General features: G+C 54.9%; 2 protein-coding genes across 3 annotated transcripts; one reads left to right on the top strand and one right to left on the bottom strand.

Moving 5' to 3' along the window:
• Nucleotides 1-2,274: 2,274 nt before the first annotated feature.
• Nucleotides 2,275-6,197, bottom strand: GNGT2 (G protein subunit gamma transducin 2). 2 transcript variants are annotated; one of them, XM_030839883.2, is made up of 4 exons: nucleotides 6,085-6,197; nucleotides 3,823-3,910; nucleotides 2,968-3,073; nucleotides 2,275-2,518 (listed from the first exon to the last, which is right to left on the bottom strand). In XM_030839883.2, exons 3-4 carry the CDS (start codon nucleotides 3,049-3,051, stop codon nucleotides 2,393-2,395), a joined length of 210 nt encoding a protein of 69 aa, XP_030695743.1. In that variant the 5' UTR covers nucleotides 3,052-3,073; nucleotides 3,823-3,910; nucleotides 6,085-6,197; the 3' UTR covers nucleotides 2,275-2,392. The 2 variants fall into 2 exon arrangements, with proteins under 2 accessions (XP_030695743.1, XP_060146950.1); XM_060290967.1 differs by lacking the exon at nucleotides 6,085-6,197 and adding an exon at nucleotides 4,872-5,060.
• ABI3 (ABI family member 3) lies at nucleotides 5,370-15,646 on the top strand. Its single transcript, XM_030839881.2, has 8 exons — nucleotides 5,370-5,778; nucleotides 10,672-10,839; nucleotides 11,864-12,040; nucleotides 13,529-13,614; nucleotides 13,797-13,892; nucleotides 14,069-14,202; nucleotides 14,718-14,855; nucleotides 15,165-15,646. Exons 1-8 carry the CDS (start codon nucleotides 5,662-5,664, stop codon nucleotides 15,326-15,328), a joined length of 1,080 nt encoding a protein of 359 aa, XP_030695741.1. The 5' UTR covers nucleotides 5,370-5,661; the 3' UTR covers nucleotides 15,329-15,646.
• The last annotated feature ends 1,318 nt before the right edge of the window (nucleotides 15,647-16,964 follow it).

Consider the following 16,964-nt stretch of genomic DNA (forward strand, 5'->3'; position numbering starts at 1 on the left):
CTGCTCTACCTGGAGCCCTGGTAAGGGTTCAGAGTCCTGAGGAATGAAGGTGGGAGTCCACCCCTGGACCAAGAACTCCAGCCAAGAAGGAAGACACAGCCCATGACCTACACCCGTGTGACTGTAGCCCCCATCTGCTTTTCCTCTCTTACTGATGGAGCTGTATGAAATATTAACACTTCCCCATTAAAAAAAAAAAAGTATTATATTTAAATGTTTCCTCTTCTTTTCCTGCTCTTAAGCAGAGTATATTGGGGTGGCTGAATTTATTATTATTTTTATTTTTTATTTTTTTTGCGGTACGCGGGCCTCTCACTGCTGTGGCCTCTCCCATTGCGGAGCACAGGCTCCGGACGCACAGGCTCAGCGGCCATGGCTCACGGGCACAGCCGCTCCGCGGCACGTGGGATCCTCCCGGACCGGGGCACGAACCCGCGTCCCCTGCATCGGCAGGCGGACCGTCAACCACTGCGCCACCAGGGAAGCCCCTGAATTTATTATTGAGGTCACAGAATGGCATAGTGGGGTTACTATGGAATTGGGAAAGGAGTGGATGTTTCCTGGGAGATCCTGGATTCTGACCAGTGGCCCATGACCTCACCTGTAGGAGCAGGACACACCGTAGGGCTGTGGCCCACTGGGGAGGGCTGAGGGAGTTTGCAGCTCAATGCATTATGTTAGGTTTGTTTTCAGATACTTGCTTTCAATTCTCTCTCTCACCCCCCAAGCCAGAAACTCGTCAGCATCCTTGACCACCCCCTGTCCCTCGCCTATCTCTCAATGAGATGTCAAGATCTGAAAACTTCATTTCGCAAAGAACTCCCCCTCTAGACTTATAGCCACTGCCCTAACCCACCTCTCCCCTGAGCTCATCATCTCCTTAACTCCCTCTCTGCCTCCACTCTTTCTCCTTTCCATCTTGTCAAAAGCTATTCCCTTCTAAATGCAAACATTACCAACCCACTCCCAGCAGAGTCAGTGGTTTAGTATTGCAGACAAGACCCTCGGATGGTCTCCAACCCCACCTCTCTAGCAGCAGATTCTAAAAATCTAGGCCTTTCTCTTGACATTCCAACAACTGATCTGATGAGTGTTTGCATACAAACCCATGTTCTTTTTTTCTTCTTCTTTTATCTATTCCTCTGTTCATACTGTCCCTTCAACCAGATTTGCCACCCATCCACCCTTTACAACTTAACCCCTTAGGACTCAGCTCCAAGTATCACCTACTTTTCGAGGTCTTTCCTGTCCTCCCTCCCGGGATGCAACGCAGCCACTCAGCTGGATTTGATAGCCCTTCTGTGTGTCCCCCTCATGCTTCACGCAGACGTCCCTGACATTGCACTGAATGCACTGCATCATGAACGTCTGTCTGTGGCCCCTTTAGACAGTAATCTTCTTGCTAACAAGGCCTAGGAATTAGTCTTCCCGACCTTAGCAGGATCCAGCCTCCCTCATGCTAATCAAAACCTAGCCTTCTGCGGCTTAAATACCCTCAGCAGCTTCCTATTGCAATGAGGGTCAAAAAGAAACTTCTTACCTGAGCTCACAACAAGATCCTTTAGACTTGAGCTCATCTTCCTCTCCGGCCCCATGTTTCACCCCTCCCAGGTCTGTCCTCACCCCCCACGCCCCCACTTGCCTGCAACAGTTCACTTTGACAGTTTACATTGCCCTGATTGTCCACCTGCTGTGTGTTCCTGCACCACCCTTGACTTTCTTTTCCCCACAGCAGCACTTACTGATTAAACTGTATCCCTGTTTCATGCCTTCTATGCTAAATTCCATGAAAATAAGAGCCATTTGAATTTAGCTCACTTTTCTATCCTAGCCCAGCATGGAACAGGCACTCAATAACATTCAATAAATCATGACATCACGACTTTACGAGCTCTTTTTGTCACCAGGCCATCTGGGGTGATCCAAATGACCAGGGGGACTTCCACAGGACCGGCCATGAGGTGGGGGGAAAGGACGCCCCCAACTCCAGTCCTCAACCCGAAAGCTCTGAATGGGAATTCTGGCTCCTAGGCAGACAGTGGAGGGGGGAAATGGGAGGAGTAACTGTTTCCCAAGGACCGTCCCAGGTCTCAGGCAACTGCAGTCTTTTCAGACCCCACGAGTTTAGATGTCCACTGCTGAGCCAGGGAAGCTTTCCTGGGAGTGTTTCCAAGTGGGGTCAGCAGTGACCAGGCAGGTGGTAGTGGGAGAGAAGAGTTCAAAGCAGGACTGGGGAATGGATTCATGATGTATGCAACCAGGCATCTTTACTCATTCTGTGACTAAGAGAAGGTGAACATCCCTGGTTCCCTGGGCGTCCCAGGATACTTGACTCTGGATAAGGAGGGGGCTGAGGAGGGGCAGGCATTCAGGATGAGGGGCTCCAGTGCCATCAGCTTATCATACAACCGCCTTTTTCCTTGAAGGGATTCTTGTCCTCAGGGATGCCTTTGAGAAGAGGGTCGTTTCCCGCTTCGGCCTCCACGTAATCCTTGATTTCCTTTCCTGTCTTGGAAATCTGCGGGAAAGTAAAGTGTGCGTCTAGCCCCTGTCTGTGGCTCGGGATTCATGATTTGTTCAGTCCCAAGAAAGCAGGCTTCTGGGCAGGGTGGGGATAGAGGCCGGAGAAGAGAAAGATGAGAGGCACAGGCAGGTGTGAGTACCTTGACCAGAACCGCAAAGCCTGACTCTTACCCTGAGGGACTTTTTGGCCAGGCCCAGCCCAGGGACAGGGCCGGACACATTGAGCCCTCGAGGCTCTGAGGTTATCTCTTACACACCTTTGTGGGATCAAACCCTGGCCTCCTTCCACTTCCCATCCCATTCCAGAGGCACCTCCTGCTCTTTCTACTGTCCTGGAGAAGGCCCACCACCAGGCTGTCCATCACTTCCTCCTTCGTGTCCCGGCTCCATGAGGACCAGAAGGGGATGGAGAAGAGGAAGCAGGGAAGGGAATAGGAGGCTCACCGGAGCTCTTGGGTTCTTCACTTCCTTCTTCAGCTGCTCCACCTCCATCTTTAAAAGCTCCTTCTCACTGAGCTCCTGGGCCATCCTGCCCTGGAGAGACCAGGTCCTGGAAAGGATTCCACAGCTGGGATTGCAAATCCCCTGGGCTCCCCCAGCTCCCTCCTCTGTACTCCCCACACCTCAACTTCTACCCTCCTCCCTGCTCACCGTATATTCTCATCACTCACCGTAGATTCACTGCACCCCCGCCCCCACCCCCATCCCATTATGAGTCTAGCCTCCAGAGGAGAGGATGCTCCCAGCCTCATGGGGGAGGCACACACAATCTTTGCCCTTTAGATAAGACCTGTCTATGGAGGAAAAGGGAATCAGAGCATGGAGAAGGGAGAGAAGAGTTTCTTTCAGTGAGGCAGATTTGGGAAGCAAAGTTATTGTTCCACCTAATGACACAGGTAGAAGTTTTCAGGAAACTCCAGGTCCTGTCAGAAGAGAGAGTAGTTTAGTGACTAAGAGAAAGACTCTGGAATCTGCCAGCCTCCAACTCTGATCGTGACTCTGCTGCTTCCAAGTTGTGTGGCCTTAGGCAATTTGCTCATCCTCCTTGAGCCTTAGTTTGCCCATCTGCAAAATGGGTATAATAATGCTACCTACCTTATATGATTATCGTGAGTGCTAAGAAAATAATGCATGTAAAATATTTTAACACACTGCCTGGCACATAATGAACACAATACATTTATCACCATCATCATCCTCATCATCACTACTACAGGGTTATCAGGAAGGCCTGCCCAGTGCCTAACCCAATACCTCTAAGGCTAGCTCCCAGCCCAGTGCAACCTTAGCCCCTCTTACCTGCCAAGAAAGAACGTGCGCTTCAAGTCTTGTCCCCAGCCCAGACAAGATGGAGTTTGAGCCTCCTAGCTCCTCAGCAGCTGAAAGTCTTTGGATAAAGCAGATGGTTTGGAAGCCCAAATCTCTGATGCCTAAGCTGATCATAGGCTCAAGGTTCTAAGCCCATCCAGCAGCCTGAGCCTCCAAGACTGCCACCACTGCAGGCCCCCTGCCCCCTGCGTCGGCCCCCCTCCTGTAGTGACCCCTCTGGCTTACAGCCCGCTTCCCTGTTCTCACCCTCCAGCCCTGATTGCTCCCCTTCCCCGGCCTTCTCTCCCAAGCCCTCTCCTCCCCACCTCTGAGCCTGCTCTGAGGCTGTTCTTCCCAATGAGGCAATTCCTAGACCAGCTCCTAACTTCCCTCACCCGAGAAGCCTTGTGTCCCCATTTCGAGCCCCACCATTTCACCTTGCAAGGTTCTCCCAGCTCAATCTTCATTCACTCATTCAGTAAAAATGTACTCACTTAGGACGCTGTGCCTCTCAGCACTTGGGCCCATGGCCACACCTCTAACACCTGTGTCCCCACGTTTTTGCCTCCATGCCTCCCCTTGAGCCCCATGTGTGGGTCTCCCTCAGCAGTCCCCGAGCTCAGGGCCCACGTCCTGATCTCTCTCTTGGTCTCCTCCCAGGACCACCGAAGGGCTGTGCCATTTAATAGTCACTGAGCTCCTGCTCAGGCTGACGCCCGTCCAATGACAGGAAACCCTCTCAAGGAGCAGATGTTAAGGGACCGATGTGGTCAGTGAGGGATCCTCTTCTTTCTCCTGACTCTAGAATGAATGACAGACTCCCCAGTGGGAGGGGCCGGGAGGAGGCCCGGAGTCCATCCTAACTTCCCCTGCTCCAGGATCCAAGTCCCACTCACAGCTCTGAGCACTAAGAAATTGAGATCAGGACAGGACCCCGGAGGTCATCTGGTCTGAGTCTCCTCCTGTGAATGCAGGAACTGGAGCACAGACCTCCTGAGGCGGGCTCAGTGCTCCGGCCACCGCTGCCTCCTAAGACTGACCTGTTAATCTGGAATTTAAACTTAGTGCTTCTCAAAGCCAAGTCCTTCCTGTTGTCCCGAGTCCCTTGTTCTACGCTTAGTCAATTTCATCTTGTCCTGCCGCTATCAGGCACAGAACATGTATGTACACCAGATCTTCATTGCAGGTAACCCTTCAGAGACTTGATAATGATTCTCAGGGGGCCTCTGGCTGTATCTTCCCGGTGTCCAGCATGGTTTCCCTGGCTGCTGCATCGGTTGTTTTCCACTGTCGCGGCACCACTGCCCTAGGGCCCCCAGCACAACCGGTCTCCGTATCCTCTCCACCCTCCAGTCCCCTGTCTCTTGGTGACTCATCCCCGAGCTTCCCAAGGAAGCCCCCACCCTCTGCCCTTTCCTCCCCTTCCATGAGTGGAAAATCCATCTCCACCCCCAGAGCAGGCCAGCCCCCTTCCTCCTGTCTCCCATCCCAGCCCCCGCTGCAGTTTCCTCTCCAGGCCCAGGGAGCAATCACAGCCGCCCCGACCTTGGCTTCCTCTGCTGGGAGGGATTGGGGGGCTGGGCCCCTGCAAGGGGCCCCCAGCTTCCCCCTTCCCCTGGGCAGGGGACAGAGAAGCACAGGCCCAGGGAGCGAGGACTAACTTCCTCTTGTGCCGGAATGAGCATGTCTGCCCTTTGCAAGTGGGTTTGGGTCTCTCAAGCAGAGGAAACCAAAAGCAGTGAGAGGGAGGGAAGGCGGAGCGACCAATCAAGGGCAGGGTGAGGCGCAAAACCAGCGGCTCCCCGGGGAGCCAGGCAGAGGCGGGGGGCCATGGCGGAGCTGCAGCAGCTGCAGGAGTTTGAGATCCCCACGGGCCGGGAGGCCCTGCAGGGCAACTACAGCTCCCTGCTGCGAGTCGCAGACTACTGCGAGGACAACTACGTGCAGGTAAGCAGAGCAGGCGCAGCCCCGGTGGCCCAGCCCCTCCAGGGGCCCGGACCCCCTCCTGACAGGTGCTCAGCCTGGGCCTTGGCTAATCTATCCTCCCACTCCAGGGCGGCTTCATCCCAGTCCCGCAAACTCCAACGCTGACTCGTGCTCTCCAAGCCCCCACTGTGCCCCTTCTCTCTCCCGGAGCCTCAGACATGCCCGGCAGGCAGCGCTACCCCGTCCTGCTACAGGCCTCATCCTAGGCTCATCTCCCTCCTAGCCTTTCACTCAGTTCCAGAGGCCCAAAGACTTGTCCTCACACACCTGTTGATGCCATCATTCCATGTTCAGGCTGGCTCTGGGTGAGTCTTCAGAAGAACTTCCCATTGTCGTGAGCTTGAGATGGACGAGGGAAAGTTCTGCTCCTGAGATCTGAGGGAGAGCCGAGAGACGTCAGACTACGCTAGGTTAAAGAGATGGGGTCTGACTCAGAGGCAGGGAGATGGACAATAAGACTGCCGGGAACAGGCTACCAGCAAAAGATAAGGATGGTGGCATTTTAGAATAGTTTTCTAAATTGTGGGGTTGTCCCAGGACCGCAAGTCTGGAGCACGGGAAACTTAACAACGATCGAGCACCTCTGTTATTTCATTAACCTTTTTTTTTTTTTGCGGTACGCGGGCCTCTCACTGTTGTGGCCTCTCCCGTTGCGGAGCACAGGCTCCGGACGCGCAGGCCCAGCGGCCATGGCTCACGGGCCCAGCCGCTCCGCGGCATGTGGGATCTTCCCAGACCAGGGCACAAATCCGTGTCCCCTGCATCGGCAGGCGGACTCTCAACCACTGCGCCACCAGGGAAGCCCTCATTAACCTTCTTAACCACCTTGTGAGACAGCATCATTATTCCAATTTCATAAATGAGGAAACAACAGTTCAGGGAGGTGAGGTGACTTGTCCAAGTCATACAGCTTGGCAATGGTAGAGCGGGCATCAGCCCAGGACTCCTGACTTCTGACGATGAGCCCTCTCCTCCCTGCCTTCCCCTCCCTGACATGCTGTATGACTTTAAGACAGTTATTTGCACTGGGACCTCCCGGCTCAGTAGGCGTGTGGGAAAAAATAATAATATAAGGAGCAAGTGCTTATGGGAAAATGGCAGATTAAAGAGAGTCAATGGTAACAAAAGTTAAGCCGCTTTGCTCTGCACCCAAACTGCTCTCATTGCCTCCTTCAGTCCTCACCCCAGTCTGTGAGCTGAGGACCACTCCTACTTCACAACCAGGAGGCTGAGCTTTGGAGAATTTAACTCACTTTCCCAAGGTCTCTAAGCTAGTGGTAGAATCTGAATTCGAACCGGCAACTCTGACTCCAGAGCAGCACCCCCAAACCTCTAGTTGAAAATGTTACCCCGCGTGTAGATATTGAGTGGCTGATTGTAGCTACTGCAGATGAGCCGGAATGTGGCTTGTGAACCAGCTCTATTCTCCAAGCCCTGGAAGGCATGCTCCTTCTATGGACTAGGATGGAGGCTGGCCTTCCCATTCCTTCAGTATCTTCTGCGCATCTCAAAGCACTTCCAGATGGGTTCTCGTTTGCACACAGTGTGCACACAGAATTTGAGGTCACAAAGAGCTGAGTCCAATTTCCAACTCCTGGACCTGAGACAAGTTTCCCCTCTGATTCTTTTTTTTTTTTTTTTTTTTTTTTGTGGTACGCGGGCCTCTCACTGTTGTGGCCTCTCCCGTTGTGGAGCACAGGCTCCGGATGCGCAGGCTCAGCGGCCACGACTCACGGGCCCAGCCACTCTGAGGCATGTGGGATCTTCCCAGACCAGGGCACGAACCCGTGTCCCCTGCATCGGCAGGCAGACTCTCGACCACTGCGCCACCAGGGAAGCCCTCCTCTCTGATTCTTATACCCTCCTTCTCAGTGGTCATATGGGTTTAATGTAATAATGTATTAAAGCATTTAGCCCAGCGCCTCCTCCTTAAGAAGGGCAGGATAAATGGCAGCTGTTACCGTTATCACCATCATCATCATCTTTCATCAGAAGGATGGAAGACACATACAGATATAAAAAGTCAATTCTAGTGAGGTGAAGCAGCCCTTGCACAGACACTCAGGGCATCGGAAGCCCTGACCCAGGTCAGAATCTGTAGGTTCATGCTTCCTTCATGCAGAACACTAACTACTAGACCACACAACCAGGTACCTTTCCTGACTTCTCTGACGATCTTTGTCTGGGGAGCAAATGCTAAGGAAGGGTTTGGATGACTTCTCAGAACTGGTCTTAAACAAAGCCTGGTTCCCACACCCTCCCTCCCTCACCCCTCCCTCCACCCCAACCAGGTGTCAGGAAACCCATGGGGAATGGGGGAGGGCAGGCTGGGGTGAACGGCAGAGTTCTCCGTCAGGGTCCATTGGATTTGTAGACAGGGTGATTTGCATGATGAATAAGCAATCAGCCATGAAGTTGGATCCCAGACCTTTGTCTCTCCAGACCTCACTTTCGATTAAGACCAAAGCCAGGGGTCAGTAGGCATCCAGGCTCTAGCCTCCCAGAGCTGGGCCCAAGCAGACATTTTTCCTGTTTGGACTGACAGGAAAAATCCAGTGATGAATTCCATATGCCAGTCCAGGGAGGGGACAGTACAGGAGAGGCCAGCTAAGACCGGAGAAGTAGTCACTGCTCCATTCTGGGCCTTCGTCCATCTCCTTGCCTACTAAAGGAAGGTCTTGGACTAGAATAAGACCTGCTATGATTTCCGGTTTGATTTCTTTGCCTTTTCAAGGCACTTGGGGACATATGTTGATGAGATGTAAATTAGATGCAAACGAGCAGCTCTTTCCCTCAGTTGGAACAGAAAGGCAGGGAGGAGCACCTGAGGGGAAAAGCATGGAGGGGGTGTGTGGGGCGGGGTGTGTGTGTGTGTGTGTATGTGTGCTGTCCAGAAGGTTCTAGGCCTGCCCTTTGGCTCAAGCCTGGCTTGGGCTACACTGGAGGCACCCAGGTCTCTCTCAGCACGCTTCTCGGACAGGTTCTAGGTCTGTTCTCCACTGCAGGCCCAGAGGAGTACCTGAGAGCCCTTAGCAAGGAGACCTCAGCGTGCAGCCTTGCTGGTCACTCCGCTGGCCTCTCCCCAGACTTGCCATGGATTGGCCCGCTACCCTCCACGTCCCTGACCTGAGATGAGGAAGCTGTCTGGGGAAGCAAATGACCGGAGAAGCTTTGTCCCAACCCGCACAGTCCGATCTGGGACGGAAAAAAAACCCTCTTCTGTCTTCAGCCACTCCCTGCCCACCCCACCGCCACTGACTGGAAGTGTGGCCCTGGCCAGCACCTGGCACAGTGCCGGGCACGCAGCAGGAAGATGCCCAGCAAGTGTCTGGGTTTGCATTCAATCCGCTGAGTAACTCACAGACACGTATTCATTAAGTACCGTCTGTGTATTGGGCACTATTCCAGGACAGGATACAGAATATGACAGATGCGCTCCCTGCCCTCACAATGCTTACATTTGTGTGTGTGTGTGTGTGTGTGTGTGTGTGTGTGTGTATATGTGTGTGTATAGATAATAAAGTACATAGATAAATAATTTCTGATAGTGCTAAGTGCTATGAAGAAAAGAGAACGGAGTAAATCTGATAGTGAGTCAATACAGAAGTGGGCTGGGGGAGATCTTAGGGTGGTGAGGGAAGGTGTCTCTGAAGCGCTGAGATTTAATAAGGATTCTAGAAAGAAACACAGCCAGTGCAAAGTCCTGAAGTAGAGGAACTCCCCTGGTGGCACAGTGGTTAAGAGCCCGCCTGCCAATGCAGGGGGAGATAGGTTCGATCCCTGATCCGGGAGGATCCCATATGCCACGGAGCAGCTAAGCCCGTGCGCCACAACTACTGAACCTGTGCTCTAGAGCCCACGTGCCGTGACTACTGAGGCCGTGTGCCATGACTACTGAGGCCGTGTGCCACAACTACTGACGCCTGCACACTTAGAGCCCGTGCTCCGCAACAAGAGAAGCCACCGCAACTAGAAGTCCGTGCACCGCAATGAAGAGTAGCCCCCGCTCGCTGCAACTAGAGAAAGCCCGCATGCAGCAACAAAGATCCAACGCAGCCAAAAAAAAAAAGGCCTAAGGTAGAAACGATCTTAGCTTGATCAGGAAGAGAGACCCAATGGCCAGTGTGGCTTGAGGGGCGTGAGTGAGGGAGAGTGGAAGGCAATGAGGGTGAGAAAGAAAGCAGGAGCCAGCCTTGTGAGGCCCTATGTAGGCCACGGTTAGAAGTAGCTTTATTCTCGGTGTGTTGGGAAGCTGTTGGAGGGAATGAGTGATTGAAATCACCCTTCCTGGGCCTCAGTTTCTTATCTATAAAATGGATCAGATTATCGCTTCCCAAACACCAGCTTGAAGACTGGAGATAAACCAGGAGCACAGGAGTCGCCTGAGGAACTTTTAGAGGTACAGATTCATTGGTCCCGCGCCCAGGGGATTCTGGTTAGAAGGTCTGGGATGGGGGCATGAGGTTGGCTGTTTGGTTTTCAAGTCTGAGAATATCTCTTCCAGCCAGTATTGACTTCCTCTTTCCTTTCTACCATTCACCCTTTAGCTCCCGCCCCCACCCCCCTCAAAAAATATCTTCAGGAGGATGGTGGAGCCAATCCTGTGTGACTATTTGAGCAGGGTGCCTTTTCCTTCCCTTGCACCCAGTCCTCAGGGCTGCAGATTCACTCTCCTGATGTCCCCTGAGTCCTTCTTACCACATCATTCTTACAGAAACCTCCTCAAACAGCTGAGGGTTGCCACTTCCTCCCAACTCAGCCCCCACATTTCCTATACCCCATCCCAGCCCAGCCCACCCAGCCGCGGCCCCAGTGGAATATGCTGGCCTCAGGCCAGGGCTGTGTGTATTTCAGGCCACAGACAAACGGAAGGCGCTGGAGGAGACCATGGCCTTCACCACCCAGGCCCTGGCCAGTGTGGCCTACCAGGTGGGCAACCTGGCTGGACACACTCTGCGTATGTTGGACCTTCAGGCGTCCGCCCTGAGGCAGGTGGAAGCCCGTGTGAGCACGCTGGGCCAGGTAAGGGCTGTGGGAAGGCTGCTCGCCTCACACCCCAACTCTTCAGCCCCACCTGGACATCTTCTGCAGCAAAATTTCTTTCTTGCCTCCCTCCATGTCCAAATGCCCACCTGTATCACAGAAGGCTGGCACTCCCCAAACTTTTTGAGACTTCTAGTCTTTGTGGCTGTGTCTCAGGGGTGAGCCTTGCTGCCCCATCGGACCAGGAACTCCCCGATGGCAGAACTTTATCTTTCTCTGAATTCTATCCTACATGGTAGAAAGCAGGCTCTCCCTATCACGGTGGCTGCATAGGACAGGAAAGAGGAAAATGGACCCTGTTTCCATATAAACACGGGTGGTGATTTTATAAATATCCCAGACTCAGAGTGCTTGCTTGGCAAGGTCATCCTCAGCCCTGGAAGCACTGCCACCACCACACAGCAACCCCAGCCCATCTAGCATACGCACCCTCCTCCTTCCTTCCTGGATCCTTGGCCAAGGAATTGCCCCATAAACCACACGCACAGATCCAGTTACACATGGGTCTGGCCTGTGCATCTCTCCCATGTTCAGTGTGGGTGTGTCTTTTCCTCTCACCCCAGCAGATTGGAGTTCCCACCCTCTCAGTGCTGTAGGTTTCTCCACAGTACATTCCAAGAGGAAGTTAATTCACTTATATTATTGTCCCCCCAAAGGAAGAGCTGATCCAGCCACAATTCTCAGCCACCTCCACTTTATCTCCCTCTGCTCCCAAGCCAGCCCCGTCTCTTCCCAGCATCCCCAGGGATGTTGTGTTTTCTCTTCCTCGGTTCCTGCTCAGCTAATAATAACCCTTGCTCTCTTCCACCAGGAAGTTGCTCCAGAGTGGTTCCATTCTCAACTGGCAACCCTTTCCCCAAATGCTGTCTGCCCTTGGGGACAAAACTCACTCTTTCTCTGGACTTCCCTGCCTCCGATGGTCCCTCCTCCCACCCCAAAGCCTTAAGGGGAAGGGTGCTGTGCAGAGGCTGCCCCACTGTCATCTCCAACCCTGTCTTTGCAGATGGTGAACATGCATATGGAGAAGGTGGCCCGAAGGGAGATCGGCACCTTAGCCACCGTCCAGCGGCTGCCCCCCAGCCAGAAAATTATCGCCCCTGAGAGCCTGCCTCCCCTCACGCCCTACTACAGGAGACCCCTCAACTTCGGTTGCCTGGATGACATCGGTCACGGGGTCAAGGTAGAGAGAGGGGCTCCTCCTCTTTCTCCAGAGCCCACCCTCTTCTCTTTTTTTTTTTGGCTGTGTCACGCAGCATGCGAGATTTTAGTTCCCTGACCAGGGATCGAACCTGTGCCCCTTGCAGTGGAAGTGCGGAGTCTTAACCACTGGACCACCAGGGAAGTCCCCCCACCCTCTTCTGCCTCATGGCTCTCTTCTCTCTAGACCCTCAGTTTTCTTCCACAACCATGTTCTTGTCCCAAGCTGCAGTCCCTTTCCGTCCTCACTCCCTAAAGCCACCACCCTAAGTGGCTACCTTACTCCACAAGGCCTCCTTAGAGGAGTCCCTTCACCCCCTTCCTCCTTAAAAATTCTTCATGACCCCTCTCTTCATAACTGACCTTTACTCTGTATCACACGATCTGCTACGAGTGACATCTGGGCACTCCACCCCTCCTTGTGGGTGGCGGGTGTGTGTGAAAGGGAAGAGGGGGGAGGGAGAATGTCAGGGTGTGTATGAGAATGGTGGGCCAGCCACATGAGATCGGCAACTTCCTCTGTCTGGAGGTTTGAGGTCACTGCACTGAACAGTCATCCCAGAGCTGCTGTTGGGTGGGAAGGGGCTGGGACGCAGCCACTCACAGGAGGACACGATGAATGACTCTGGCATTTTCTTGACAACCCATGTCCTTCTGAGAGGTGGGAGAGGACACACACCCCCATCACATTTTGCTGATTACTTGTCCCCACACTCCAACATTCCAGACTAGATTGGACGTTCCCCTGCATCTAAATGGCCCCTTGCTATCCTTAACACGCCATCTCCCCCCAGAAAGAGAAAGCACACGCCCTCCTTCAGTCACCAGGCCTCCTCACCAGTAAGTTCTTCCTTCTGTCCAACTTCAATTCTTTATGCGTGGGCTCGAGTCTCTTTTTGTCTTGTCCCTTGTGAAGGATAGCAGAGGACATCAGCACCCATGCACCCCCTCTAGGTAGGGGAAACCCTGTCACTAACAGAGGTGCTCTCTTGCATGTGGGTTTGCACCTTGTCACGGGTACACTAAACGTTCTGCTCCTCTCTGCCCCAAATTCCCCAAAGCCAGTTCCCCAGGCCTGCGAAAATGATAGGTGGGACATTTCTAAGTCAACCTCTACCTCCTCAGCCGCACACTGGCGTTGGGGTTTCTCAGAGTCAGGGACCACCAAGCTGAGCGCTGAGACGCTTTTGCGAGCGGGTGGGGCTCAGCCGCTGAGGTTCTGCAGAGGAAGTGGCCTTCTGACCGTGCCTGTCTGAGCCTAGGCAGACTTAAGGCCTGGGATCCAGGCAGCGAGCAAGAGTGGGTGGGGCGGGGGTGGGAGAGGGGGGCTGGGAAGTGGAACCGGGAACTTGCTGTGTCCGCGCTCTCCCTCCCAGTTCTCGTCTGCCCCTCCCGCATTTCCTCTCTGGGATGAGGGGGCTATTGCAGGCCCCCCCCCCCGGTGTCAGCCCCGCCCCCTGTTCCCCCGCAGGATCTGAGCACACAGCTGTCGCGGACCGGGACCCTGTCTCGAAAGAGCATCAAGGCGCCTGCCACACCCGGCTCCACCACCCTGGGGTGAGGCCTCCCCGCAATTCACACCTGCGCCGCTCCATCCAGAAACCCTACTCCTCCATAGCCCCCTTCAAGCCGGGCGCCAAACTTCCTCCTCCGCCAGTTGCCACCTCCTCCCCGCACCGACCGCCTGCTCGCCTGATGCCTTCCCCTTGACGACACCCCTTCTCTCTGCCCACCCCCAGGAGAGCGCCCCGGATCCCCGAGCCAGTGCAGCTCCCCATGGTGCCGGACGGCAAACTCTCCGCCGCCTCCTCTGCCTCCTCCCTGGCCTCGGCCGGGTGAGCCGCACAGGTCCAGGTTGGGGGTGGTCGTGAAGGGCGGGGGCTTAAGAGGACTCAGGGTCACGGGGGCGGAGCTTATGACGGAAGGGGGCGGGGCCAGTTGGTTGCTGAGTTAGGAAGGTGTCCCCCCCCGCCCCCAATTTAGCCGAGCGCCCGCTTTCTCTGGTCTTCAGCAGCGCCGAAGGTGTCGGTGGGGTCTCCACGACCCAGGAGCAGGCAGTACCCCCACCTCCACCCCCTCCACCTGCTGCCTCCGAAGGTTTCCTGCCGCCGCCTCCGCTGGGGGAACTGTACCTGCCCCCAACGGGTAAGGAGCTCTGCCCTCTCCTCCTAGCTCAACTTTGGGGTCGTTCTCACCTCCCAATACTTCTCCCCACCCTCACCCTTGTTGGGTCCAACTGGGTCTATGTCAGTGACCACTTTGTCCAAGGCAGGAGTACAGGGAAGAAAGGCAGCGGAGGGAATGAACTAACATAATTTAGCCCCCGCTTTCTCATCCATTTTCTCCCTTTTACTTAACCTCCTAGGATCTTCACACTCCCATTTAATAGATGAAGCTGAGCCTGAGAGGTTAAACTAAGTGCATTGGCTCACTCAGTCAAGTGGCAGAGTCTGACAGCCCTACAACTGTTCAATGTTACCGTATTTACTGAGCACCTACTACCTGCTAGAGGCATTGTGGGAGGACCAGGATGAACGGGGGCTGAAAGCAGATTGCAAAAAATGGGTAGATCCTGGGGCCCTGCTCTCCAACACTGAAGTTTCTTGGCCTGGAGGCGGTTGCCTGTGTGACACTTGCAGCCTTTCTGCTTTCCCTCCCAGCCCCAGAGCTGCCCATGCCCCTGGACCTGCCCCCTCCTCCACCCTTGGATGTAGATGATTTGGGGCTACCACCTCCGCCACCACCAGGCTTTGGGCCTGAAGAACCCAGCTGGGTCCCTGATGCATACTTGGAGAAAGGTACTTGACACCTGGGATTGAAAGGCACCAGATCCTGGGGTCAGGATTCCCCGCTCTTCTAGCCCAGAGCCATTCTCCCCTCCAGCTGCAAAGGGGTGAGGCTGTTGTTCCCCACACCCCCATAGAGAAGAGAAGCAGCCGGCCTGATATTGAATATTATCTCAGCTGGGGAGGAGTCCCGGGGCTTTGGAGAAGGCGTCTCCTGCTCCACCCCCCACGTTGCTCCCTAGGGTCCAGTATGTGGGCTCCAGCATCCCTGTGGCGGGGCAGGAGGCACATCTCACGGCACCTTCTCCTCCCGCCCTGCAGTGGTGACACTGTACCCGTACACCCGCCAGAAGGACAACGAACTCTCCTTCTCTGAGGGCACCGTTATCTGCATCACCCGCCGCTACTCCGATGGCTGGTGTGAGGGTGTCTGCTCAGAGGGGTCTGGATTCTTCCCCGGGAACTATGTGGAACCCAGCTGCTGACAGTCCGGGCTCTCTGGGATGCTGACCCAAGCACAGCCTTGAGTGAGCCTCTTTTTCTGAGTCCCACACCGAAGCCAGCTCCACAGTCAAGACTGGACCAGGCCTGCACACCTCCTGGGCTGTGAGCTGTGTCTGTTCCTTCTCCAGAGGCCTGCTGGAGACAGGAAAGAACTGGAAACCAAGGAGTTTGGTGACCTTATCCACAGGGGACCCTTACGCCATGCATGACAGGGTCTCCAGCTGCAAGCGCCAACTTTGAATAAAACTCTGATGCCCTGATTGCCCTGCAGGGCTGGGGAACCGAGGGACTGAAAGGCAGCCCACTTGTAAGGCTCCCGCTAATTGAGCGCCCCCGCCTGCCCTGAGCAGCGGTATCCCCCATCTCCTCGGTGCTCACTGAGCCCTCTGCGCTCGACCCCTGTGCCCCTCTGCAGAGACGGGCTGCACCCTGCTCCTTTGCCTGTTGCTTGCTTTGTTATGTATTTAGTTTTGGTTCCCCAAGCTGGGCACTCCTCCCAAGAGTGGGGACCAGCTCCCTCACTTAAGTGGGGCTCTCTGAGAGCAGAGATCACCTCGCCCTCATCCCTCAGGCTGCGGCGCAAGAGATCTCAGCCACCTTCACCTCCTTTCTCTTTTTCATTTTTTTTCTGTACGCGGGCCTCTCACTGCTGTGGCCTCTCCCGTTGTGGAGCACAGGCTCCGGACGCGCAGGCTCAGCGGCCACGGCTCACGGGCCCAGCCGCTCCGCGGCATGGGGGATCTTCCCGGACCGGGGCACGAACCCACGTTCCCTGCATCGGCAGGCGGACTCTCAACCACTGCACCACCAGGGAAGCCCCTTCACCTCCTTTATAGCTCTGAAACACCAAAAGAGGGAGGAGGGCCTTGGGTTTCCGCTGGCTCTGCTTTAAAACATCATGGCTTTCTGTTCCATACGGGAGAAGGGGGACTCAGAGGGCCCAGTCGGCGGGGCAACTTTGGTTAAGTCCCTGGTTTCTTGCTGCATAGACGAGGCTGGGGTGCGAGGAGGTATCTTCGGGGTCTGTGAGGTCCCTGGCGGGCCAGACCCGAGCCCCGGACAGTGTGCTACCTCATTCGACCACAAGGAGGTGTCTGTGCCCTCTGGCTTTTTTTCCTGTGGGGATGCTGACAGGGTTGGGGGGTGGGGGGAGGGAGGCCAGGAGTACAGTGTAGGGTCACAGTAGGTAAAACAAGATCTAGGCCTGGGACCTTCGGCAGAGAGCGCCACTCCTCTCCGCGGGGAGTCCGGTGCGGGGGAGGGGGTGGTGGAGAGTGCAGGGCCTGGGTCCCCTTGACAGAAGACTGGGGGTGGGAGGTCATGCAGCCCAAGGTTTAACTAAACCTTTAGTTAAAGGCTTAGTTGGTTTAACTAAACCAACGCAGCGGGAGATGTTCTACCCCGCCAGGGAACCCCTTCCTCCCAGCTGGGAGGACCAGGTTTTTGGAAACGCTGCTGCCTGCTCAGTTATGCGCACCGCCCGGATGCGGCAGACTCCGGAATTTGCTTGCAGTGGAACTGGGGGAGGCAGCAGAGCTGGGTTAACTGCATAGACGGGGACAGCTCCGAACTCTCTCTTTCAGTCCCCAAATGGACGAACCTAGGATTCCGGAAATT

Source organism: Globicephala melas, chromosome 20 (assembly GCF_963455315.2).
Source record: "Globicephala melas chromosome 20, mGloMel1.2, whole genome shotgun sequence".
Taxonomy (NCBI): Eukaryota; Metazoa; Chordata; class Mammalia; order Artiodactyla; family Delphinidae; genus Globicephala; species Globicephala melas.

Bases quoted from the DNA above. Each gene is read 5' to 3' on its own strand.
- GNGT2 (XM_030839883.2), bottom strand. From the start codon at position 3,051: ATGGCCCAGGAGCTCAGTGAGAAGGAGCTTTTAAAGATGGAGGTGGAG. The intron at 2,519-2,967 runs GTGAGCCTCCTA...ACTTTCCCGCAG, and splicing joins TGAAGAACCCAAGAGCTCCG to ATTTCCAAGACAGGAAAGGA.
- ABI3 (XM_030839881.2), top strand. From the start codon at position 5,662: ATGGCGGAGCTGCAGCAGCTGCAGGAGTTTGAGATCCCCACGGGCCGG. The intron at 12,041-13,528 runs GTAGAGAGAGGG...GTTCCCCCGCAG, and splicing joins ACATCGGTCACGGGGTCAAG to GATCTGAGCACACAGCTGTC. The intron at 14,856-15,164 runs GTACTTGACACC...CCCGCCCTGCAG, and splicing joins TGATGCATACTTGGAGAAAG to TGGTGACACTGTACCCGTAC.